Source organism: Oenanthe melanoleuca, chromosome 25 (genome assembly GCF_029582105.1).
Source record: "Oenanthe melanoleuca isolate GR-GAL-2019-014 chromosome 25, OMel1.0, whole genome shotgun sequence".
NCBI classification, from domain to species: Eukaryota; Metazoa; Chordata; class Aves; order Passeriformes; family Muscicapidae; genus Oenanthe; species Oenanthe melanoleuca.
In genome coordinates, this window is record NC_079358.1 from 3,740,888 (window position 1) to 3,765,692 (window position 24,805).

A 24,805-nucleotide genomic window follows, 5' to 3' on the forward strand; every position below is an offset into this window, starting at 1 on the left:
CCTGGAGGCTCCAGACGCCATTTTTAATTTATTCACCTGCCCAGGTGTGTGAAGACACCTGAGCCCTCAGTGCTGCCAAGGAGGGGGCGGGGCAGGAGCCAGGAGAGTTCCAGATGAGGATTTCAGGTGAGAGCAGCCAGGTGAACAATTCCAGGTGAGTTCCAGGTGAGAGTGGCCAGGTGAGGTTCAGGTGAGGATTCCAGGTGAGGTTCAGGTGAGAGGGGCCAGGTGAGACGGGCCAGGTGAGGTTCAGGTGAGAAATTCCAGGTGGGCAATTCCAGATGAAAGCAGCCAGGTGAGACATGAGGGGCCCCAGGTGAGTTAGACCAGGTGAGGATTCCAGGTGAGTGCAGGTGAGAGATTCCAGGTGAGCTCCACCAGGTGAGTTCCAGGTAAGAGATTCCAGGTGAGTTCCACCAGGTGAGGATTCCAGGTGAGTTCCAGGCTCGCTCCACCAGGTGAGTTCCAGGTGAGCTCAGGGGGCGTCGTCCTTCAGCTGCAGCACCTGAGTCTCACCAGGTGAGGCTCTCCTGGGCAGGTAAATGGAGCTGGGGGCCCTCGGGGTGCCCAGGTGAGCTGGGGAGACATCTGGAATCACCTGGTGTCACCTGGGGACACCTGGGGGGCGGGGAAGGGGCGGGACTCACCTGGGACACACCTGGCCCGCAAGGTGAGCCAGAGCAGAGCCCCGCTCAGTGACATCATCAGCACCAGCAGCGCCACCAGGTAGGTGCAAGGGGGGGCCACACCTGGGGGGGACAGGTGAGGGGTCAGGGGGGTTCTCAGCCCTTACCTGTCCCACCATTGTCACCTGTCCCAGTTTCACCTGTCCTACCTGTCCTGGACTCCTCCCTTCACACCTGTCCTGGGCTCCTCCCTTCACACCTGTCCCACCTTTACCTATCTCACCTCACCTGTCCTGGTCTAACCATTCTCACCTGGCTCACCTTTCTCACCTGTCCTGGCTCCTCCCTTCACACCTGTCCCACCTGCCTGCTCTTCCTTTCTCACCTGTCCTGGCTCTTGTTTCTCACCTGTCCCACCTGGCTTGGATTCCTCTCCTCCACCTGGGGCTCACCTGGGCCCCTCCCTCACACCTGGGGCTCACCTGAAGCCCCTCCCCCAGACCCGTACTCACCTTTGGGCATGGCGCAGCGCACCTGGGCGACCCCACCTGTGCAGGTGCTGGGCCCCGCCCACTCCCCGAAGCACTCTGGGAGCTGCGACTCGGAGCCGTCGCAGGTGAGCCCGGCCAGGTGCGGCTGCCCCGGCAGGTGCGGCCCCACAGGTGCGCTGAGGGCAGGGCCGCAGCCCAGCTGCCTGCACAGCACCTGCGCCTCGGGCAGCCCCCAGGTGAGGCCGCACACCTGCAGCCAGGTGTGGTTCAGCTGCACCTGCACCTGCCCCGCGCAGGGCCCGGGGCCGTCCCGCAGCCGCACCTGGGGGGGGTCGGCACCTGCGGGGGAGGGGAGGGTGAGGCACACCTGGGTGCACCTGGGAACACCTGGGTGCACCTGGGAACACCTGGGAAAATCTGGGAACACCTGGGAAAATCTGGGAACACCTGGGTGCACCTGGGAACACCTGGGTGCACCTGGGTACACCTGGGAACACCTGGGAACACCTGGGCACCTCACAGCTACAGTACCTGAGCACACCTTGAACTACCTCAGCACACCCGAGCTACCTGAACACACCTGAGCACACCTGAGCACACCTGAGTTCAGCACCCCACCTGTACTACCTGACCCCACCTGAGCTCACCTGAGCACACCTGTTCATACCTGGGCACTTCCAGAACCCACCCGAGCCCCCCAAGGACACACCTGGGCAGTTTAGAACACACCTGACGCATCCCACACTCACCTGAGACCCCAAGCCCTCACCTGAGCCCACCCCAAACACACCTGAGCCCCCCCACCCTCACCTGTTCCCCTTCACCTGTCCCCAACCCTCACCTGTCCCCCCCCACCTGCGCACACCTGTCCTTACCTGCACACACCACGCCCGCGTCCTCCCCGTGGTCGCAGTCGTGCTCTCCCCAGCCCTGCCGCTCGCACCTGTCCAAGGTGAGCTCCTCACCTGAGCAGCGCACCTGGTCCAGCCAGACGGGGCCGCGGCCGCGCCCGAAGCGCGCGCGCCCAGGTGCGCTCAGGGCGGGGCCGCAGCCCAGGTGCCGGCAGGTGACGCGGGCGGCGCTCAGGTCCCAGGTGTCGTCGCACACCGTGCCCCACCTGCCCAGGTGCGACACCTCCACGCGGCCGGCGCACCTGTGCGGCCCGTCCACCAGGCGCACCTGGAAGGGCTCCGAGGGCTCCGGTGGGACAGGTGAGGGGTGGGCAGGTGAGGGGTGGGCAGGTGAGGGTGAGAAGGGATGGGCTGCAGGTGAGGGAACAGACAGAGATTGGACAGGTGAGAGCATGGACAGGTGAGGGAATAGACAGGTGACGGGTGGACAGGTGAGGGAATGGACAGGTGAGGGTGGACAGGTGAGGGAATGGACAGGTGAGGTTCAGGTGAAGGACAGGTGAAGGCAGATAATGGACACCATACAGCACACCTGTGCCCCACCCCTCACCTGCGCACACCTGTCCCTGTTCAACTGTTATCACCTGTCCTTGCTCACCTGCGCACACCTGTCCATACCTGCACACACCTGTCCATACCTGAACACACCTGTCCACACCTGCACACACCTGTCCACACCTGCACACACCTGTCCGTCACTCACCTGCGCACACGACCCCCGCGTCCTCGCTGTGCCCGCAGGTGTTGCTGCCCCAGGTGGGGCCGGGGCACTGCCCCAGGTGCTGCTCGCTGCCTGCACAGGTGAGGTCGCTCAGCCACACCTGTCCTGAGCCCCGCCCGAACCACGCCCTGCCCGGAGCCTCCAGCGCCCGGCCGCAGCCCACCTGGCGGCACACTACCTGTGGGCAGGTAAGCACACCTGAGTGATCCTAAACACACCTGTGGGCAGGTAAGCACACCTAAGTGACCTCAAACACACCTGACTGACCCCAAAACCACACCTGAGGGACCTTAAACGCACCTGTGGGCAGGTAAACACCCATCAGTGGGCCCAGGGACACACCTGAGTGACCCAAAACACACCTGAGTGAACCAAAACACACCTGGGTGATGTGGGGAGGTAAGCACACCTGAGTGAGCCCAGGGACACAGCTGCGCTCACCTGGGCATTGCCACTCTCACCTGTCCCACCCTCACCTGTCCGTGCTCACCTGTCCCCCCCTCACTTGTCCCCCCACTCTCACCTGTCCCCAGGGCTCACCTATCCCACCCTCACCTGTCCCCTCTCACCTGTCCGTGCTCACCTGTGCGTCTCTCAGGTCCCAGCCGCGCTCACACACCGTCCCCCAGCGCCCCTCGTGCAGCACCTCCACCCTACCTGCGCACAGGTGCGGCCCAGCCACCAGCCGCACCTCACCTGAGCTGGAGTTACCTGTGGGGTTGGACAGGTGAGACCCCAGCGCCAGGTGAAGCTCACCTGAGCTGGAGTTACCTGTGGGGTTGGACAGGTGAGACCCCAGTGCCTGCCTTAAAGGACCCTTTGCATCACCTGTACGCGCACCTATGCATGCACCTGTGCACACCTTTCACTTGAACACACCTGTCGTCACCTGTGCACACCTGTCCATTCTCCACTGCACACACCTGTCCATGCTCACCTGTGCACGCCTGGCCAAGTCTCACCTGCGCACACCTGTCTGTACCTGCACACACACCTGTGCACACACCTGACCACACCTGCAGACATCTATCCACACCTGCGCACACCTATCTGTGCTCACCTGCACGCACCTGTCTATACCTGCACACACCTGTCCATATCTCACCTGCGCACACCTGTCCATACCAGCACACACCTGTCCATACCTGCACACACCTGTCCATACCTGCGCACACCTGTCCGTGCTCACCTGCACACACCACACCTGCGTCCTCCCCGTGGTGGCAGTTGTGGTCCCCCCAGGTGCGGTGGTCGCACCTGAACAGGTCGGGCTCGTCCCCCCTGCAGGTGACGTCATCGAGCCAGATGGGCCCCGAGCCCCGCCCGTACCTGGCCGCACCTGGCGCCTCCAGGGCGCGGCCGCAGCCCAGGTGAGCGCACACCACCTGCGCCTGCCGCAGCCCCCAGGTGTCGTCGCACACGGTGCCCCACAGGTGCTCGTGCAGCACCTCCACGCGCCCCGCGCACCTGTCGGGCGCACCTGAGAGACGCACCTGGGGCGCCCCCGACAGCCCCGAGTCTGCAACGGAGAGGGAGGGGTTACCTGGAGGTTACCTGGGGACAGGTGTGGGGTCAGGGTTACCTGGGGGTCACCTGGGGGTTACCTGGGGACAGGTGTGGGGTCAGGGTTACCTGGGGATCACCTGGGGACAGGTGTGGGGTCAGGGTTACCTGGGGGTTACCTGGGGACAGGTGTGGGGGTCAGGGTTACCTGGGGCTCACCTGGGGACAGGTGTGGGGGTCAGGGTTACCTGGGGGTTACCTGGGGGATACCTGGGGACAGGTGTGGGGGTCAGGGTCACCTGGGGGTCACCTGGGGACGGTGAGCGGGTCAGGATAACCTTGGGGACAGGTGTGGGGTCACGGTTACCTGGGGGTCACCTGGGGGTTACCTGGGGACAGGTGAGCGGGTCAGGATAACCTTGGGGACAGGTGTGGGGTCACGGTTACCTGGGGGTTACCTGGGGACAGGTGTGAAACAGGGACAGGTGTGGTACAGGAACAGGACAGGTGTGGGGTTCTTACCTCAGAGACAAGTGAGAGGGGAGGGGCAGGTGTGGGGCAGGGATGGGGCAGGGACAGGTGTGCCCAGGTGTGCCCAGGTGTACCAGGTGTGCCCAGGTGTGCCCAGGTGTGCCCAGGTGCGCCCTTCCCCCCCACACCTGTCCCCTCCACCCCCCACCCAGGTGCGCTCACCTGCCGGCGCCTCACCTGCGCAGATGGCGCTGGCGTCCTCCACGTGGTTACAGGTGTGCTGCCCCCAGGGCCGGGCGGGGCACTCGGCCAGGTGAGCCTCGGTTCCCGCGCACCTGAGCCCGTCCAGCCAGATCGGCCCCGCCCCCTCCCCGAAGCGCGCCGCACCTGGCGCCCACAGGGCGGGGCCGCAGCGCACCTGGCGGCAGCTCACCTGCGCGTCCGCCAGGTCCCAGGCGTCGTCGCACACCGTGCCCCACCTGCCCGCGTGGAACACCTCGACGCGCCCCGCGCACCTGTGCGGGCCCCCGGCCAGGCGCACCTGGCCCTCCTCGGGCTCACCTGGGACACGGGGCGGGCACAGGTGTGTGAGCCGGGCACACCTGGGGTGAGCCTGGGTACACCTGAGGGTCACCTGGTCACACCTGGAGCTCACCTGGGCACACCTGGGGCTCACCTGGGAGTGCCACAGGTTCACCTGGGCGCACCTGAGGCTCACCTGGGAACACCAGGGATTCACCTGAGGGTATCAGGATCTCACCTGTGTGTGGCGTGGCTTCGCCTGGTGACACACCTGGAACACAAAAAGCACGGGCAGGTGTGCTCACCTGGGCACACCAGTGGCTCACCTGGACACACAGGAGCTCACCTGAGGGTGTCAAGGCCTCACCTGAGGGTGTCAGGGCCTCACCTGGGGGTGTCAGGGCCTCACCTGGGTGTGGCGTGGCCGCACCTGGAACACAAAGAGCGGGCAGGTGTGCTCACCTGGGCAGGGGTCACAGCCACCCCAGCCAGGTGTGGGTGCTGGGCGCACCTGGGGCTCACCTGGGCGTGCCAGGGACTCACCTGAGGGTGCCAGGGTCGCATTCGAGGGGGGCAGGGCTTCACCTGAAAGTCAAAGCATGGGCAGGTGAGCTCACCTGGGGACCCCAGGGGCTCACCTGAGGGAGTCAGGGCCTCACCTGAGGGCACCATGGTCACACCTGTGGCCTCACCTGAAACACATGGGGGGATGGGCAGGTGTGCTCACCTGGCTGGTGCTACAGGTGTGTCTAGGTGTGTCTCAGGTGTCCCCAGGTGTGTCCCTGGTGTGTCCTAGGTGTGTCTAGGTGTGCCCAGGTATGCCCAGGTATGTGCCAGGTATGTGCCAGGTGTGTCCCAGGCCTGCCCAGGTGTCTCCAGGTGTGTCCCAGGTATGTCCAATGTGTGTCTAGGTGTGTCCCAGGTGTCCCCAGGTGTGTCTCAAGTGTTCCCAGGTGTCCCCAGGTGTTTCTCAGAAGTCCCCAGGTGTATCCAGGTGTCCCCAGGTGTGTCTGTGGATATCCCCAGGTGTCCCCAGGCCTATCCAGGTGTGCCCCACCTGTGCAGGTGCCCCTGCCTCACCTGGCTGCGCGCAGGTGACGGTGGCGTGGGGGCAGTGGGGGGCGCCCCACACCTTCACCTGGCACTCCAGCAGGTTCCCCTCGCTGCCGTTACACCTGAGCGACTCCACCCAGGTGAGCTCCTCCGTCCCCACGCTCACCTGGCCGGCCCGGAGGGCGGGGCCGCAGCCCAGGTAGCGGCAGGTGACGTCAGCGGCGGGCAGGGCCCAGGTGAGGCCGCAGACCCCCCCCCCAGCGCCCCTCGTGCTGCACCTGGACACGCCCGGCACACCTGTGCGGGCCCTCGGCCAGGCGCAGGTGAGTTAGGTCAGCCAGGCCCGAACCTGCCGGGCAGGTGGGGACAGGTGAGTGGGGACAGGTGAGAGTGAGGGGGGACAGGTGAGTGAGGACAGGTGAGAGAGGGACAGGTGAGAACAGGTGAGGGGCTTTGCTCCCAGCCCACCTGTCCCTGTCCCCTCATCTTTCCCTCCATTCTCACCTGTCCCCACCTGTTTCACCTGTCCCCACATGCTCTCACCTGTCTCGCACCTGTCTCACCTGTCCCCCCATTTTTACCTGTCTCCACCTGTCCCTGTCCTTCCCGTATCCCACCTGTCTCACCTATCCCCCCTGTCTCATCTGTCCCCCCTGTCTCACCTGTCCCCACCTGTCTCACCTGTCCCCTCACCTGTCACTGCCCTCACCTGTACCTCCCATCCCCACCTGTCCCCCCATTCTCACCTGTCCCTGTCTCACCTGTCCCCTCATCTGTCCCCCCATTCTCACCTGTCCCCACCTGTCCCCCCATTCTCACCTGTCTTCACATTCTCACCTATCCCACCTGTCTCACCTGTCCCCTCACCTATCCCCCCATTCTCACCTGTCCCCTCACCTGTCCCCACCTGTCCCCACCTGTCCCCACCTGTCCCCCCATTCTCACCTGTCCCCGCTCACCTGCGCACACCACTCCGGCGTCCTCGCTGTGCTCGCAGGTGTGCACGCCCCACCCCTTGTGGCGGCACTCGGACAGCGCGCCCTCCTCACCTGTGCAGGTGAGCCCGTCCAGCCACACGGGGCCGCTGCCGGGCCCGAAGCGCGCGCGGGGCGGGGCCGCGATCACCTGGCCGCAGCCCAGGTACCTGCACACCACCGCGGCCGCCGCGAAGCCCCAGGTGTCGTCGCACACCGTGCCCCACCTGCCCAGGTGAGACACCTCCACGCGGCCGGCGCACCTGTGCGGCCCGTCCGCCAGGCGCACCTGGGGGGGCGTGGCCAGCGCCGCGCCTGCGGGGGGGGAGGGGTTACAGGTGAGGGGTGTGGAGGTGAAGGAGGGTTACAGGTGAGACCTGGACAGGTGAGGCGGGTTACAGATGAGGGGGGATATAGGTGAGAGCTGGGCAGGTGAGGGGGATTACAGGTGAGGGGGGTTACAGGTGAGAGCTGGACAGGTGAGGAGGGGTTACCTGAGCAGGTGAGGGGGGTGTTACACGTGAGGGGGGTTACAGGTGAGAGCTGGGCAGGTGAGGGGGGGTTACAGGTGAGAACTGGGCAGGTGAGGGGGGGTTACAGGTGAGGGGCATTACAGGTGAGAACTGGACAGGTGAGGGAGGGTTTTACAGGTATAACCTGGGGAGGTGAGGGGGATCAGGTGTGCAGAGTTACCTGGGGAGAGGGGCTGAGGTGGGACAGGTGAGGGAGGGGGTCAGGTGAGACCTGGGCAGGTGAGGGAGGGGGTTCAGGTGAGACCTGGGCAGGTGAGGAAGGGGTTCAGGTGTATGGGAGGATACCTGAGAAGAGGTTTTGGGGAGGGTACCTGACTGGGACAGGTAACATGAGCGGGCTCAGGTTGGGGGGAGTGCTACAGGTGTGACGTGGCCAGGTGAAGCTCTCAGACACACCTGAGCACACCTGGCCCATCCCCTACGCACACCTGTGCCACCTGCCCAGGTGAGGATGACGTCACACCCACCTGAGCACGTCACGTTGGCCACGCCCCCCTGGGCACAGGTGTGCTCCTGCCAGGGCCCCGCCTTGCACTGGCTCAGGTTTCTCTCGGTGCCTTCACAGCTCACCTGCTCCAGCCACACCTGCCCAGGTGCGTCCCCAGGTGCGTCCCCAGGTGCGCCCCCAGGTGCGCCCCCAGGTGCGTCCCCAGGTGTGTCCCCAGGTGCGTCCCCAGGTGGGGCAGCCACGGGGGTCCCACAGCCCAGGTACCTGCAGACCACCTGAGCCTCGCGCTGGCCCCAGGTGCGCCCGCAGACCCCGGCCCACCTGTCCAGGTGCAGCAGCTCCACCCTTCCCTGGCAGCGGTGCCCGCCCCCGGCCAAGCGCAGGTGAGGCGGCTCCGGCTGCAGCGAGTCTGGAACACCTGAGCTGGTCAGGACAGGTAACCCCGGGGACCCACAGGTGCCCACAGGTAACCCTGGGTGCCCACAGGTACCCACACTTAACCCCCAGATACCCACAGGTAAATCCCAGGTGCCCACAGGTAACCCCAGGTGCCCACAGGTAACCCCCAGGTAACCCCCAGGTAACCCCCAGGTGCCCACAGGTAATCCCCAGGTGCCCACAGGTAACCCCCAGTTAACCACAGGTAACCCCCAGGTAACCACAGGTAACCCCTAAGTGCTCACAGGTGCGCACAGGTAACCCCCAGGTGCTCACAAGTAACCTCCAGGTAATCACAGGTACCCACAGGTAATCCCCAGGTAACCACAGGTAACCCCAGGTAAATGCTAGGTGCCCACAGGTGCCCCAGGTAACCCCCAGGTGCCCACAGGTAACCCTCAGGTAATCACAGGTAACCACAGGCAATCTCCAGCTGCCCACAGGTAACTCCCAGATAATCCCAGGTGCCCACAGTTAACCCCCAGGTGCCCACAGGTGCCCCTCAGGTAATCACAGGTAACCACAGGTAACCCCCAGGTGGCCACAGTTAACCCCCAGGTGCCCACAGGTGCCCCAGGTAACCCCCAGGTGCCCCCAGGTAACCCCCCCGCGGTTACCTGCCCGCACGCTCACCTGCGCACACGGCCCCCGCGTCCTCCCCGTGGTAGCAGTTGTTGCGGCCCCAGGTGCGGGCGGGGCAGTCGGCCAGGTGCGCCTCGCTGCCGCTGCAGCGCGTCTCGTCCAGCCAGATCACACCTGAGCCGCGCCCGAACTGCGCCGCACCTGGCGCCCACAGGGCGGGGCCGCAGCGCACCTGGCGGCAGCTCACCTGCGCGTCCGCCAGGTCCCAGGCGTCGTCGCACACCGTGCCCCACCTGCCCGCGTGGAACACCTCGACGCGCCCCGCGCACCTGTGCGGGCCCCCGGCCAGGCGCACCTGGCCCTCCTCGGGCTCACCTGGGGGGGCCACAGGCTCACCTGAGCACACCAGAGCCTCACCTGGGCACCTGGAGCTCACCTGAGAGCGCCTGTACGTGTTGTACCTGCACACACGGCACCCACGCACCTGTCCGTGTCTCAACATGCACACCTGTGCATACCTGTGCACACCTGTCCATGCTCACCTGTGCACACCTGTCCATGCTCACCTGATCACACCTGTGCATACCTGCACACACCTGTCCATATCTCACCTGCACACACCTGTCCATGCTCACCTGCACACACCTGTCCATACCTGCACACACCTGTCCATATCTGCACACACCTGTCCATGCTCACCTGTGCACACCTGTCCATACCTATGCACCTCACTTGAGCACACCTGTCCATGCTCACCTGAGCACACCTGTGCATTCCTGCACACACCTGTCCATACCTGCACACACCTGTCCATGCTCACCTGTGCACACCTGTCCATACCTGCACACACCTGTCCATGCTCACCTGTGCACACCTGTCCATGCTCACCTGAGCACACCTGTCCATGCTCACCTGTGCACACCTGTCCATACCTATGCACCTCACCTGAGCACACCTGTCCATGCTCACCTGCACACACCTATTCAGGGTCACCTGTGCACACTACACCCTCACACCTGAGCACACCTGGACTCACCTGCACACACCTGTCCATCCCTTCACACACCTGTCCATGTCTCACCTGCGCACTCCTGTCCATACCTGCACACACCTGAGCACACCTGGACTCACCTGCACTCAGCACACCTGTAGGGAAGAGAAAGGACAGGTGAGGTGAGGTGGGAGGGGCAGGGAAAGACACAGGTGAGGGGGGACAGGTGAGCACAGGTGAGCACAGGTGAGCACAGGTGAGGGACAGGGAAAGAGGGGATTTGGGGAATGGGGAAAATTGGGGGGAAATTGGGAAAAATTGGGAAAAACGTGGGAAAAGGGAGAAGAAAAATTGAGAAAATCGGGAAAATTTGGGAAAAAATTGGGGGGAAAGGGAGGAATTCGGGAAAAATTGGGGAAATTTGAGAAAAAGGAGAAAAATCGGGAAAATTAGGGTAAAATTGGGGGGAATTGGGAAAACTAGGAAATTTGGGGAAATGAGGGGGAAAGAAAAATCGGGGAAAATCGGGGAAAATGTGAAAAATAGGAAAAATCGGGGAAATTGGGAAAAACGTGGGGAAAGGAGAAAAATTGGGAAAATTGGGGAAAATATCGGGAAAAATGGAAAAAATGGAAAAATGGGAAAAATGGGAAGGGGGAGGGGGAAGGGAATTCTGGGGGAAAATCGGGGAAATTGGGAAAAAGAGAAAAATCGGGAAAATGTTGGGAAAAAATTGGGGGGAAATGGGGTTAAAAGGGGAAAAATTGGGAAAAATGGGAAAAATTGGGAAAATTGGGAAAAATGGAAAAATGGGAAAAATGGGAAAAATGGGAAGGAGGGAGGGAATTCTGGGGGAAAATCGGGGAAATTGGGAAAAAGAGAAAAATGGGGAAAATGTTGGGAAAAAATTGGGGGGAAATGGGGTTAAAAGGGGAAAAATTGGGAAAAATGGGAAAAATTGGGAAAATTGGGAAAAATGGGGAAATGGGAAAAATGGGAAAAAAATGGGAAAAAATGGGAAAATGGGAAGGGGGGAGGGGGAACCAGGGAATTCTGGGGGAAATTTGGGAAAAATCGGGAAAAGGCGAAGGTCGCCCCTGGTGGCGCAATCCGGGAATTCGGGATGAGCCAAAATCGCGGAATTTGCCCCCAAAAATCGATCGGGGCCCCGCAGGGCGAGGCCGCCCCGGAATTCCCGGAAAAAAAGGGGCGGGAATTGGGGAAAATCCCGAATTTTGGGGGTTTCGGGGGCAAAAAATGGGGATTTTGGGGTAAAATCCTGGAATTTCAGAATCACAGAATTTTTGGGATAAAATCGCTGAAATTTGGAAGTAAATCCCTGATTTTTTTGGGATAAAATCCCGCAGATTTGGGATAAAATCCCCCAAATTTGGGATTAAAATCCCTCAATTGTGATCCTAAATCCCTAGATTATTTGGGATAAAATCCCAAATTTTTGGGATAAAATCTGTCTCAATTCCAGCCCCAAATCGCCCAATTTTTTGGGATAAAATCCTCAATTTTTGGGATAAAATCTCTCTCAATTCCAGCCCCAAATCCCCCAGTTTTTTGGGATAAAATCCCTCAAATTTTGAGGATAAAATCCTTTAATTCCAGCCCCAAAATCCCTCAAATTTTTGGGATAAAATCTCCAATTTTTGGGATAAAATCCTCCAATTTTTTGGGATAAAATCTCCAATTTTTGGGATAAAATCCTCCAATTTTTTGGGATAAAATCCTCCAATTTTTTGAGATAAAATCCCCAATTTTTGGGATAAAATCCCCAATTTTTTGAGATAAAATCCCCAATTTTTGGGATAAAATCCCCAATTTTTTGGGATAAAATCCCCCAATTTTGGAGACCCCACGCCCACTGCCCCCTGCCCCGCCCGATGACGTCACTCACCGCCCAGGTACAGCAGCCCCAGGAGGCGCCAGGTGAGTTCGCACCTGGAGTCCCCGCGCGCACCTGGAGCCGCCATGGCCGCGCCGCAGCCGCCAGGTGACCCCAGGTGACCCCGCCCCTCCCCCGCCAGGTGACCCCGCAGGTGACCCCGGGGGGGGAGGGGGGAGGGGCGAGGTGACGTCAGAGCCGTTCCAGGAAAAAGCGGGAACGGCCGAGCCGGGAGCACCTGGGGGAGAGAGCGCAGGTAAATCTCACCTGAGGAGGGGGGGACACACCTGGGACACACCCGGGACACACCTGGGGAGGGGGACACACCTGAGACACACCTGGGGAGGGGGACACACCTGAGACACACTTGGGACACACCTGGGACACACCTGAGGAGGGGGACACACCTGAGGAGGGGGACACACCTGGGACACACCTGGGGAGGGGGACACACCTGAGACACACCTGGGACACACCTGGGACACACCTGGGGAGGGGGACACACCTGGGACACACCTGGAATGCACCTGGGGAGGGACACAAGGTGTGGAAGGACCTCAAACCACTGGGGGTCCCTTACCTGATCCCTCACCTGTCCTGTCCTCTCACCTGTCCCCATCCCTCACCTGTCCTAAGCCCTCACCTGTCCCCTCACCTGTCCTATGCCCTCACCTGTCCCATCCCTTACCTGTGCCCCAGCTCAGCCTGTTCCGAGACCTCACCTGGCCACACCTTCTCACCTGTGCCTGGCCTCACCTGGACTCACCTGCCATGAGGATTTGGGGGCCCCGTTACCTGCGGGCCCACCTGGGGCTGCTCCTGCACCTGGGGCTCTGCGGTGAGTGAGAGTGGGGGGGACAGGTGAGGGGGGATGGGACAGGTGAGGGATGGGACAGGTGAGGGGAGATGGGACAGGTGAGGGGGGATGAGACAGGTGGTGAGGGATGGGACAGGTGAGGGGGATGAGACCTTGTGCCCAGGTGAGCTCCAGGTGCCCAGGTGAGCACACCTGCCCATGCTCCATGTGTTCCAGGTGTGCCGCCAGGTGAAGCCGTGCCACACACAGGTGAGACCCTGATACCCTCAGGTGAGTCCCTGGCATGCCCAGGTGTGCCCAAGTGAACCTGTGGCACCTCCAGGTGAGCCCCTGGTACTCAGGTGTGCCCAGGTGTGCCCAGGTGTGCCCGGCTCACACACCTGTGCCCGCCCCGTGTCCCAGGTGAGCCCGAGGAGGGCCAGGTGCGCCTGGCCGGGGGCCCGCACAGGTGCGCGGGGCGCGTCGAGGTGTTCCACGCGGGCAGGTGGGGCACGGTGTGCGACGACGCCTGGGACCTGGCGGACGCGCAGGTGAGCTGCCGCCAGGTGCGCTGCGGCCCCGCCCTGGCGCTGGCGGGCTCAGGTGAGTTCGGGCCAGGTGAGGGCCCCATCTGGCTCGATGACGTCACCTGCACGGGGGAGGAGGCGGCGCTGGAGCTTTGCCCCGCCCACACCTGGGGAGAGCACAACTGTCACCACGGGGAGGACGCAGGTGTGGTGTGCGCAGGTGAGCACGGACAGGTGTGCGCAGGTGAGATATGGACAGGTGTGTGCAGGTGAGACAGGGACAGGTGTGTGCAGGTGAGTATGGACAGGTGTGTGCAGGTATGGACAGGTGTGTGCAGGTAGGTATGGACAGGTGTGTGCAGGTGAGATATGGACAGGTGTGTGCAAGTATGGACAGGTGTGTGCAGGTGAGCATGGACAGGTGTGTGCAGGTGAGATATGGACAGGTGTGTGCAGGTGAGACAGGGACAGGTGTGTGCAGGTATGGACAGGTGTGTGCAGGTATGGACAGGTGTGTGCAGGTGAGATATGGACAGGTGCGCCAGGTGTTCCACTCCTGCATCCCCCCACAGGTGCTGATCCCTCACAGCACCCCCAGGTGAATCCCCAGGTGCAGCCCCAGGTGCAGCCCCAGGTTTATTCTGAGGTGATCACTCAGGTACAGCCTCAGGCGCAGCCCCAGGTGCAGCCCCAGGTGGGTGCCCAGGTGCTCGCCCAGGTACAGCCCCAGCTGTGTCCACAGGTGCATCCCCAGGTGCGCTCACACCTGGACGCTCAGGTGCAGCCTCAGGTGGATCCTCAGGTGAATACCCAGGTGGACACTCAGGAGCGGTTGAAGGTAAGGCCCAGGTGTGTCCCAGGTGACTCCCCAGGTGTGTCCCTCCCCAGGTGTGTCCCCCCCAGGTGACTCCCCAGGTGTGTCCCCCAGGTGCGGCTGGTGAACGGCTCCTCCAGGTGCGTGGGCAGGGTGGAGGTGCTGCACAAGCACAGGTGGGGCTCCGTCTGCGACGACACCTGGGACCTAGCGGATGCACAGGTGAGCTGGGAACACACCTGGGGGCGGGAACACACCTGGGGAGGGGGAAACACCTGGGGAGGGGATACACCTGGGGAGGGGATACACCTGGGACACACCTGGGACACAGCTGGGGGTGGGAACACACCTGGGGAGGGGGAACACACCTGGGGAGGGGAAACACCTGGGGAGGGGGATACACCTGGGGAGGGGACACACCTGGGGAGGGGACACACCTGAGGAGGGTACACAGCTGAGGAGGGGACACACCTGGGGAGGGGGATACACCTGGGGAGGGGACACACCTGGGGAGGGGGACACCTGGGGAAGGGACACACCTGGGGAGGGGACACACCTGGGGCACACCTGGGGGTGGGGACACACCTGGACTGGTCTCACACACCTGAGCTGGACACACCTGGGGATGGGGACGCACCTGAGACACACCTGGGGAGGGGACACACCTGGGGCAAGGACACACCTGGGGGTGGGAACACACCTGGGTTGTTCTCACACCTGTCACCTGCACAGGTGATCTGCTGTTACCTGGGCCGATCTCTCACCTGTTGTGGTCTCTCACCTGCCACCTGCACAGGTGATCTGCCGCTCCCTGGGCTGCGGCGCCGCCCTGGCCGCACCTGGCCACGCCCGCTTCGGGCAGGGCCCGGACCCGATCTGGCTGGACGGGACGCACTGCACAGGTGAGGAGCTCACCTTGGCCCAGTGCCAGCTGCACACCTGGGGCGAGCACAACTGCGGCCACAGCGAGGACGCCGGCGTGGTGTGCTCAGGTGAGACAGGTGGGACAGGTGAGACAGGTGTGGGACAAAATACGGATGGGACAGAGGTGAGACAGGTGGGACAGGTGTGAGAGAGGTGGGACAGGTGGGACAGGTGAGAGAGGTGGGACAGGTGTGGGACAGGTGAGACAGGTGGGACAGGCGTGGGAGAGGTGGGAGAGGTGGGAGAGGTGTGCTCAGGTGGGACAGGTGTGGGACAGGTGTGGGAGACAGGGGAGACAGGTGGGACAGGTGAGAGAGGTGGGACAGGTGGGGACAGGTGGGACAGGTGTGCTCAGGTGTGTTCAGGTAGCTCGGGTGTGCTGAGGTAGCTCAGGTGTGCACAGGTACTGTAGCTGTGAGGTGCCCAGGTGTTCCCAGGTGTTCCCAGGTGTTCCCAGGTGCACCCAGGTGTGCCTCACCCTCCCCTCTCCCGCAGGTGCCGACCCCCCCCAGGTGCGGCTGCGGGACGGCCCCGGGCCCTGCGCGGGGCAGGTGCAGGTGCAGCTGAACCACACCTGGCTGCAGGTGTGCGGCCTCACCTGGGGGCTGCCCGAGGCGCAGGTGCTGTGCAGGCAGCTGGGCTGCGGCCCCGCCCTCAGCGCACCTGTGGGGCCGCACCTGCCGGGCCAGCCGCACCTGGCCGGGCTCACCTGCCAGGGCTCCGAGGATTTCCTGCTCGAGTGCCGCGGGCTCCAGGCAGGTACCTGTGCCACAGGTGTGGCCGTCGTGGCCTGCGCCGAGCTGCCAGGTGAGTGAGCAAGGCACCTGCGGCCAGGTGGGCTCAGCTGGGCTCACCTGGCCGGGGCTGTGATCTGCTGCCCCTCCTGTGCTCACCTGTGCTCACCTGAGCTCTCCTGTGCTCACCTGTGCTCACCTGAGCTCTCCTGTGCTCACCTGTCCCACCTGTCCTACCCATACCTCACCTGTCCCACCCCTCTCACCTGTCCATCTCTCACCTATCCCATCTGTCTCCCTTGTCCCACCTGTCCCATCTCACCTGTCTCACCTGTCCACCTCTCATGTATCACCTGTCCATCTCTCACCTGTCCCATCTCACCTGCCCATCTCTCACCTGCCCATCTCTCACCTGTATCTCACTGTCCATCTCATCTGTCTCACCTGTCCGTCTCTCACCTGTCCATCTCTCACCTGCCCATGTCACCTCTCTCACCTGTCCATCTCACCTGTGGGTCTCTCACCTGTCCATTCTCACCTGTATCTCACCTGTATCTCACCTGTCCCACCTGTATCTCACCTGTGGGTCTCTCACCTGTCCATCTCTCACCTGTGGGTCTCTCACCTGTCCGTCTCACCTGTGCCAGCCCCACCCGACTCCTGCTCGCTGCTGGAGGTGCTGCTGGGGGTGGGGGCGGGGCTCAGCGGGGCCCTGCTGGGCCTTTACCTGTGGGCCAGGTGCGCCCGCCCCCGCCCGGCCCGGCGCCGCGCAGGTACGGCCGGGACCCCAAAAACCCCAAAAACCCCAAAAACCCACAGCTGACCCCCAAAAAACCCCAAAAAACCCCAAAAAAACCCCAAAAACCCACAGGTGACCCCAAAAAAAACCCAAATCCCCTCAGGTGACCCCAAAAAAACCCCAAAAACCCCCAAAACCCACAGCTGACCCCAAAAAAACCCCAAAAAAACACAAAAACCCACAGGTGACCCAAAAAAACCCCAAAAACCCCAAAACCCACAGGTGACCCCAAAAAAACCCCAAAAACCCCCAAAACCCACAGGTGACCCCAAAAAAACCCCAAAAACCCACAGGTGACCCCAAAAAAACCCCAAAAACCCCAAAACCCACAGCTGACCCCAAAAAAATCCCAAATTCCCTCAGGTGACCCCAACATTCTCTCAGGTGACCCCAAAACTCACCCCCAAAACCCACAGGTGACCCCAAAACCCCAAAAACCCCCAAAACCCACAGGTGACCCCAGAACTCACCCCAAAAAACCCTCAGGTGACCCCAAAAACCCACAGGTGACTCCAAAACTCACCCCAAAAACCCCCCAGGCAGCCCCAAAACCCCCCAAAAACCGCTCAGGTGACCCAAATCCCCTCAGGTGACCCCAAAACCCCCTAAAATCTCCTCAGGTGACCCCAAAAACTCACCCCAAATCCCCTCAGGTGTCCACAAAAAACCCCTCAGGTGACCCCAAAACCCACAGGTGACCCCAAAGCTCCCCCAAAATCCCCCAGGTGACCCCAAAATCCCTCAGGTGACCCCAAAATTCCCTCAGGTGACCCCAGAGCCGCCCAGGTGACCCCCCCCAAAGGCCCCTGAGACCCCTCAGCACCCCCAAAATCCCCCCAGGGATCCCCCAAAATCCCCCAAATCCACCCCAAACTCCCCAAAAATCCCCTAAACATCCCCAAAAATCCCCCAAATTCTCCAACCCCCCCCTCCCCAAATTCCTCCCAATTCCCCGGGACTCCCCAAATTGGGGGGAATTTTGGGGGGTCCCGGGGGGATTTGGGGGGTCCCAGCAGATTTGGGAGGAGTTTTGGGGGGATTTTTGGGGGGTCCTGGGAGGGATTTGGGGTGGATTTGGGCGGGGGGGGTCCCGGGGGGATTCTGGGGGGTCCTGAGGGTGTTTAGGGGAATTTGGGGGAGCTCGAGGTGGATTTGGGGAGTCCTGAGGGATTTTGGGGGGTCCCTGGGGGGTTCTTGAGGAGTTTTGGGGGTTCCCCCAAATTCCCCCCCTGACGCCCCCTCCCCATTTCCCAGGGGAGCCGCTGCTGCCAGAGGAGCCCCCCGAGCTCACCTGAGCTGCAGGAACCTGCTCGCCCCCAAATCCCCTCCAGATTCCCGTGAAATGCCCCCCAAAACCAGTAAAAACCAGTAAAAACCAATAAAACCAGTAAAAACCAGTAAAAACCAATAAAACCAGTAAAGGCCGAGAGCTCGGGAACGGGCGCGGGACTGCGTTACCCAGCATGCACCGCGCGCGCTTCCGGGGAGGGGCGCGGCCTGGCCGAGGAGGCGCGAGCTGATTGGCTGCGGCCAAGGCGGGAAGGCGGAGGGGGCGTGGCCTTCGTGAGGGGAGGGGGCGTGGCCTCGGCAGGCGGCGGTGGCGGTGCCGGGCCCGCTTCTGTCCCGGTTTTATCCCGGTTTTGTCCCGGTTCTATCCCGGTTTTATCCTGGTTCTGTCCCGGTTCTGCCCCGGCGGAGCCTCCGCGAGCCCGGCAGGTGAGCGGGGAGCGGGGGAGGAAGAGGAGGAAGAAGGGGAGGAAGCGGCGGGGCCTGCGCGGGGCGGGCCTGGAGGAGGCGGGGCTGCAGGGGCTGAGGGAAGGGGGCGGGGCCTGAGGGAGGTCTGACCACGCCCCCTGCTTGCCACGCCCCCTGTGTGCCCCCCTGCACACCTGAGGTGAGTTTGGGGTCTCACCTGTCCTCCCCAATGTCGTGTTTGGGGTCTCACCTGCACACCTGGGCTGGGTCTGGGGTGTCACCTGTCCCTTGTGTTTTACCTTTGGGGTCTCACCTGGCCCCAAGTTCACCCTGTGCTGGGTCTGGTGTCCCACCTCTCCCCATGTTTTGCATCTGGGCTCTCACCTGTCCCAGGTCTGGGTCCTCACTTGTCCCGTGTCTGAGCTCTCACCTGTCCCATGTCTGAGCTCTCACCTGTCCTGTATCTGAGCTCTCACCTGTCCTGTATCTGAGCTCTCACCTGTCCCAAGTGCAGTCTCTCACCTGTCCCATGTCTGAGCTCTCACCTGTCCCATGTCCTAGTTCTCACCTATCCTGTATCTGAGCTCTCACCTGTCCCATGTCCGAGCTCTCACCTGTCCCATGTCTAGCTTCTCACCTGTCCCAGGTGCAGGCTCTCACCTGTCCTGTATCTGAGCTCTCACCTGTCCCATGTCCGAGCTCTCACCTGTCCTGTATCTGAGCTCTCACCTGTCCCAGGTGCAGCCTCTCACCTGTCCCATATCTGAGCTTTCACCTGTCCCATGTCCAAGCTCTCACCTGTCCCATGTCCGAGCTCTCACCTGTCCTGTATCTGAGCTCTCACCTGTCCCAGGTGCAGCCTCTCACCTGTCCCATATCTGAGCTTTCACCTGTCCCATGTCCAAGCTCTCACCTGTCCCGTCTGAGCTCTCACCTGTTCAATGTCCGAGCTCTCACCTGTCCTGTATCTGAGCTCTCACCTGTCCCAGGTGCAGCCCCTCACCTGTCCCATATCTGAGCTCTCACCTGTGCCCGGTGCAGCCCCTCACCCGCGGCCGTGTCCCGCAGGTGCAGCCATGGCGGGTGCGGCTCCCCCGGCAGGTGCCCCCGAGCAGCCCTTCACCTGCCGGGAGTGCGGCAAATCCTTCCGCTGGTCCTCGCGCCTGGCGCATCACCTGCGCAGCCACACAGGTGAGCGGCCCTACAAGTGCCCCGAGTGCCCCAAGGCCTTCAAGGGCTCCTCCGCCCTCCTCTACCACCTGCGGGGCCACACAGGTGAGCGGCCCTACACCTGCTCCACCTGCGGCAAGAGCTTCAAGCGCTCGTCGCTGCTGCAGACGCACCTGCGCGTGCACACGGGGCTGCGCGCCTTCAGGTGCGCCCAGTGCGGCCTCACCTTCAAGTGGGCCTCGCACTACCAGTACCACCTGCGGCAGCACTCAGGTGAGCGGCCCTACCGCTGCCCCACCTGCCCCAAGGCCTTCAAGAACTCGTCCAGCCTGCGGCGGCACCGCCACACCCACACGGGCGAGCGCCCGCACACCTGCGGCACCTGCGGCAAGGGCTTCGCGCAGGCGGCCAACCTGCGGCAGCACCTGCGGGTGCACACGGGCGAGCGGCCGTACACCTGCGCCACCTGCGGCAAGAGCTTCACGCACTCCTCCAACCTGCACCTGCACCGGCGCACGCACGGCCCCGCCCCGCAGTGCCCCGCCTGCGCCGCGCCCGTGGCCGCGCACGCCTGCCCGCAGGTGCGCCCGCAGGGCCCCGCCCCCGCCGGCCCCGCCTCACCTGAGCCGCTCTGGAGGCCGCTGGGTGTCACCTGCGCCGAGCAGGAGGGGACGGGCGCGGCGGCCCCGCCCCCGGCCCCGCCCCACCGCTGCCTCACCTGCGGCAAGAGCTTCAAGAACGGCGCGGGGCTGGCGCGGCACCTGCCCGGCCACCAGCGGCCCAGGTGCGCCGCCACGCCCAGAGCCCCGCCCCGGCCGGCCGCCTCGCCTCCGCCAGGTGAGCCCGCCGAGCCGCCGGCGCCGCCCGAGCGGCCGTACAGGTGCGGCGAGTGCGGCAAGGCCTTCAAGGGCTCCTCGGGGCTGCGCTACCACCTGCGCGACCACACAGGTGAGCGGCCCTACACCTGCGCCACCTGCGGCAAGAGCTTCAAGCGCTCGTCGCTGCTGCAGACGCACCTGCGCGTGCACACGGGGCTGCGCGCCTTCAGGTGCGCCCAGTGCGGCCTCACCTTCAAGTGGGCCTCGCACTACCAGTACCACCTGCGGCAGCACTCAGGTGAGCGGCCCTACCGCTGCCCCACCTGCCCCAAGGCCTTCAAGAACTCGTCCAGCCTGCGGCGCCACCGCCACACCCACACGGGCGAGCGCCCGCACACCTGCGGCACCTGCGGCAAGGGCTTCGCGCAGGCGGCCAACCTGCGGCAGCACCTGCGGGTGCACACGGGCGAGCGGCCGTACACCTGCGCCACCTGCGGCAAGAGCTTCACGCACTCCTCCAACCTGCACCTGCACCGGCGCACGCACCTGGCGGCGCGGCCCTTCCGCTGCCCCGCCTGCCCCAAGGCCTTCGCCGTGGCCGCCTACCTGCAGCGGCACCTGCGCACGCACGGCCCCGCCCCGCCCCGCGCACCTGGCGCCCCGCCCGCGGCCCCGCCCGCCGCTTACCTGCTGCTGCAGGGGCTGCGGCTCCTGCCCGCCCCCGCGGCCCCGCCCCGCAAGGTGCTGCTGCTGCCCGCCCCGCCCGGCCACGCCCCGCCGCACCTGGCGCAGGTGGGCAAGGGGCAGCGCGGCTGGCAGGGCGTGCTGGTCGTACCTGGGGCGGGGCAGGAGGGGGCGGGGGTGCAGCTGCAGGTGGCTGAGGTGACTGGTGTAGGTGTGGCAGGTGTCACAGGTGTGACAGGGGTCACAGGTATGGCAGGTGTAGGTGTCACAGGGGTTACAGGGGTCACAGGGGTCACAGGTGTTCAGCTTCAGGTGCTGCCGGTGGCCCCAGAGGTCACCAATGTCCAGGTGCAAGGTGGGGACGTGACAGGTGTAACGGGTGTAGGGGTCACAGGTGTGACAGGGGTTACAGGTATAACAGGGGTCACAGGGGTCACAGGTGTGACAGGTGTAGGAGTCACAGGGGTCACAGGTGTAACAGGTGTGACAGGTGTAGGGGTCACAGGTGTAACAAGTGTAGGGGTCACAGGTGTCACAGGGGTGCAGCTCCAGGTGCTGCCGATGCCCTCAGAGGTGACCAATGTCCAGCTCCAGGTGTTGCCACCCCCACCTGAGGTGACCAGTGTCCAGCTCCAGGCATTGTCACCGCCTGAGGTGACCAATGTCCAGCTCCAGGTGTTACCAACAGCAGCAGAGGTCACCAATGTCCAGCTCCAGGTGTCACCACCTGAGGTCACCAATGTTCAGCTCCAGGCCACTGAAATGACCAATGTCCAGCTCCAGGTGTTGCCACCAGCAGCAGAGGTCACCAATGTCCAGCTCCAGGTGTCACCACCTGAGGTCACCAATGTCCAGCTCCAGGTGCTGCCACCCCCATCAGAAGTGACCAGTGTCCAGCTCCAGGTGTCACCACCTGAGGTGGCCAATGTTCAGCTCCAGGCCCTGCCGCTGACCTCAGGTGTCACCAATGTCCAGCTCCAGGCCACAGAGGTGACCAGTGTCCACCTGGAGACCTCAGAGCTGCCCAGTGTCCACCTGGAACCCACAGAGGTGACCAATGTCCACCTGGAGACCACAGAGCTGCCCAGTGTCCACTTGGAACCTGAAGAGGTGACCAATGTCCACCTGGAGACCACAGAGCTGCCCAGTGTCCACTTGGAACCTGAAGAGGTGACCAATGTCCACCTGGAACCTGCAGAGGTGACCAATGTCCACCTGGAGACCACAGAGGTGACCAATGTCCACCTGGAACCTGAAGAGGTGACCAGTGTCCACCTGGAACCTGCAGAGGTGCCCAGTGTCCACCTGGAACCCACAGAGGTGACCAGTGTCCACCTGGAACCCACAGAGGTGACTGATGTCCACCTGGGCACAATGGAGGAGGTGCCCAGTGTCCACCTGGGCATGTCAGAGGTGCCCAGTGTCCAGCTGGAAGTGCCCACTGCCCACCTGGACACATCAGAGGTGCCCAGAGCTCACCTGGACACCTTGGAGATGACCAGTGTCCACCTGGAAGTGCCCAGTGCCCACCTGGACCCCACAGAGGGGCACCTGGACCCCCCCTAGGAGGTGCCCAGTGCCCACCTGGAGAGCACACAGGTGACCAGCGCCCACCTGGGCACACCTTGAGGTGACCAGTGCCCACCTGGACCCCCCCTAGGAGGTGCCCAGTGCCCACCTGGAGACCACACAGGTGACCAGCGCCCACCTGGGCACACCTTGAGGTGACCAGTGCCCACCTGGACCCCCCCTAGGAGGTGCTCAGTGCCCACCTGGAGACCACACAGGTGACCAGTGCCCACCTGGGCACACCTTGAGGTGACCAGTGCCCACCTGGACCCCCCCTAGGAGGTGCCCAGTGCCCACCTGGAGACCACACAGGTGACCAGCGCCCACCTGGGCACACCTTGAGGTGACCAGTACCCACCTGGAGGTGACCAGTGCTCACCTGGGCACACCTTGGAGGTGCCCCCCAGGTGTTCGTGGCCAGGAGGACCCCGTGCCCAGGGTAGGGGGCGCACCTGCACACCTGTGCCCGCAGGTGAGGGGTGCCCGGGGGTGCCAGGAGCTCACCTGAACTCACCTGTGCCCACAGGTGAGGAGTGCCAGGACCTCACCTGAGCTCACCTGGCGCAGGTGAGGCCGTTCCCGCCTTCCCGCCGTGTCAATAAAGGCGCAGCTCCTCCCACCGGTGCGGGTTGTACTTCCGGGGTGGGCGGGGCCAACAGAGACGATGGGGCGGGGCTAAGAATGGGAGGGGCCACTGCGGGGGCTACTGGGGGCGCTGGGAGTGGGGATTCCCACTATGGCCCCAGTGGTTCCCAGTTTGGTCCCAGTATGGCCCCTGTGATTCCCAGTATGGCCCCAGTGATTCCCAGTATGGTCCCAGTTATTCCCAGTGATTCCCAGCATGTTCCCAGTTATTCCCAGTATGGTCCCAGTAATTTCCAGTGATTCCCAGCATGTTCCGAGTTATTCCCAGTATGGCCCCAGTAATTTCCAGTGATTCCCAGTATGGTCCCAGTTATTCCCAGTATGGTCCCAGTGATTCCCAGTATGGTCCCAGTTATTCCCAGTATGTTTCCAGTAGGCCCCAGTGGTTCCCAGTATGTTCCCAGTTATTCCCAGTATGCTTCTAGTATGGCCCCAGTGATTCCCAGTACGGTCCTAGTGATTCCCAGTATGTTCCCAGTTACTCCCAGTATGGCCCCAGCGATTCTCAGTATTGCCCGGTCCCTCTCAGTCCGTCCCAGTTTGTCCCAGTTCCCTCCCAGTCCCTCCCAGTTCCCCTCCCCCCCCCCCCACCGGTTATTTTGGGCCCCCCGCACCTGTCCCTGGCCCCGCCCCTCCCCCACCCGGGCCCCGCGCCAGCGCCCCTCCCCCACCGGGCAACCCCGGCAACTGGGAGCGACTGGGAGCACTGGTGTGAACTGATCTGTACTGGTCTGACCCGGTTTAAACTGGTCTGAGCTGGTCTGTACTGGGAGCACTGGTCTGGACTGGGAGCACTGGTCTGAACTGGTCTATACTGGTTTGTACTGGTCAGTACTTGTCTGTACTGGGAGCACTGGTTTGTACTGGTCTGAACTGGTCTGAATTGGACTGTACTGGTCTGTACTGGTCAGCACTGGTCTGTACTGCTCTTCACTGGTCTGCACTGGTCTGTACTGGATTGTACTGGTCTATACTGGTCTGTATTGGTTTGTACTGGTATGTACTGGTCTGTACTGGTCTGCACTAGTCTGTACTGGTCTGTACTGGTCTGTACCGGTCTGAACTGGTCTGTACTGGTCTGTACTGGGCCGCTCCCAGCTGCGCCCCAGGAGGAATTCGGAGCCGCCGCTCCCCCCCCGGCCACCTGTGCCTGCGCTAATTAGCGATGATTAACGAGCGGGGATGATTAATGACCCTGGGAATGATTAATGACCCTGGGAGTGATTAATGACCGGGGGATTGATTACCGGGGGTGATTAATGACCCTGGGAGTGATTAATTACTCTGGGAGTGATTCCTGACCCTGGGGAATGATTAATTACCCGGGAATGATTAATTACCGGGAGTGATTCCTGACCCTGGGGAATGATTAATTACCGGGTCTGTGATTAATCCCAGAAATGTTTAATTATCGGGAATGATCAATGACCTTGGGGAATGATTAATGACGAGGATGATTAATGACCGGGAAT

At 62.8% G+C, this 24,805-nt stretch overlaps 3 protein-coding genes and 1 long non-coding RNA gene across 15 annotated transcripts; 2 read left to right on the top strand and 2 right to left on the bottom strand.

Moving 5' to 3' along the window:
* Positions 1-9: 9 nt before the first annotated feature.
* LOC130262703 (deleted in malignant brain tumors 1 protein-like) lies at positions 10-12,274 on the bottom strand. Its single transcript, XM_056510069.1, is given in 18 exon segments — positions 10-576; positions 648-749; positions 1,139-1,456; positions 1,993-2,379; positions 2,732-2,927; positions 3,333-3,460; positions 3,939-4,268; positions 4,961-5,284; positions 5,484-5,516; positions 5,634-5,675; positions 5,789-5,830; positions 6,326-6,554; positions 6,556-6,647; positions 7,258-7,587; positions 8,273-8,671; positions 9,325-9,648; positions 10,405-10,419; positions 12,171-12,274. Coding segments are annotated over 18 exon segments (3,468 nt in total). The 5' UTR covers positions 12,247-12,274; the 3' UTR covers positions 10-475.
* On the top strand, positions 12,174-18,256 carry LOC130262750 (soluble scavenger receptor cysteine-rich domain-containing protein SSC5D-like). 5 transcript variants are annotated; one of them, XM_056510191.1, is made up of 12 exons: positions 12,174-12,202; positions 12,301-12,414; positions 12,858-12,996; positions 13,192-13,245; positions 13,378-13,701; positions 14,054-14,139; positions 14,224-14,319; positions 14,410-14,517; positions 15,092-15,287; positions 15,715-16,026; positions 16,601-16,726; positions 18,007-18,200. In XM_056510191.1, exons 3-12 carry the CDS (start codon positions 12,930-12,932, stop codon positions 18,045-18,047), a joined length of 1,410 nt encoding a protein of 469 aa, XP_056366166.1. In that variant the 5' UTR covers positions 12,174-12,202; positions 12,301-12,414; positions 12,858-12,929; the 3' UTR covers positions 18,048-18,200. The 5 variants fall into 5 exon arrangements, with proteins under 5 accessions (XP_056366166.1, XP_056366167.1, XP_056366169.1 ...); XM_056510192.1 differs by lacking the exon at positions 12,174-12,202 and having other exon boundaries at positions 12,326-12,414; positions 12,858-12,995; positions 13,188-13,224; positions 18,007-18,256; XM_056510194.1 differs by lacking the exon at positions 12,174-12,202 and having other exon boundaries at positions 12,326-12,414; positions 13,192-13,224.
* A 130-nt stretch (positions 18,257-18,386) lies between these two features.
* LOC130262706 (zinc finger protein 628-like) lies at positions 18,387-23,090 on the top strand. Of its 8 annotated transcripts, none has more exons than XM_056510072.1 (3): positions 18,387-18,468; positions 19,516-22,718; positions 23,032-23,090. In XM_056510072.1, the coding sequence occupies exon 2, from the start codon at positions 19,524-19,526 to the stop codon at positions 22,683-22,685; it is 3,162 nt and encodes a 1,053-aa protein (XP_056366047.1). In that variant the 5' UTR covers positions 18,387-18,468; positions 19,516-19,523; the 3' UTR covers positions 22,686-22,718; positions 23,032-23,090. The 8 variants fall into 8 exon arrangements, with proteins under 8 accessions (XP_056366047.1, XP_056366052.1, XP_056366054.1 ...); XM_056510077.1 differs by lacking the exon at positions 23,032-23,090 and having other exon boundaries at positions 19,516-22,439; positions 22,533-22,758; XM_056510079.1 differs by lacking the exon at positions 23,032-23,090 and having other exon boundaries at positions 19,516-22,349; positions 22,533-22,758.
* On the bottom strand, positions 22,479-23,084 carry LOC130262983 (uncharacterized). The gene is made up of 3 exons (XR_008842233.1): positions 22,765-23,084; positions 22,599-22,649; positions 22,479-22,547 (listed from the first exon to the last, which is right to left on the bottom strand). It is a non-coding gene; the product is annotated as an uncharacterized LOC130262983 (long non-coding RNA).
* Positions 23,091-24,805: the final 1,715 nt, after the last annotated feature.

What these genes read in the sequence shown, in the direction of transcription:
- LOC130262750 (XM_056510190.1), top strand. Translation starts at nt 12,930, where the DNA reads ATGAGGATTTGGGGGCCCCGTTACCTGCGGGCCCACCTGGGGCTGCTC. An exon ending in TCCTGCACCTGGGGCTCTGC is followed by an intron (nt 12,996 to 13,187) that starts GGTGAGTGAGAG and finishes GCTCCATGTGTT; the next exon opens with CCAGGTGTGCCGCCAGGTGA. An exon ending in ACACTCAGGAGCGGTTGAAG is followed by an intron (nt 14,320 to 14,409) that starts GTAAGGCCCAGG and finishes TGTGTCCCCCAG; the next exon opens with GTGCGGCTGGTGAACGGCTC.
- LOC130262706 (XM_056510072.1), top strand. Translation starts at nt 19,524, where the DNA reads ATGGCGGGTGCGGCTCCCCCGGCAGGTGCCCCCGAGCAGCCCTTCACC.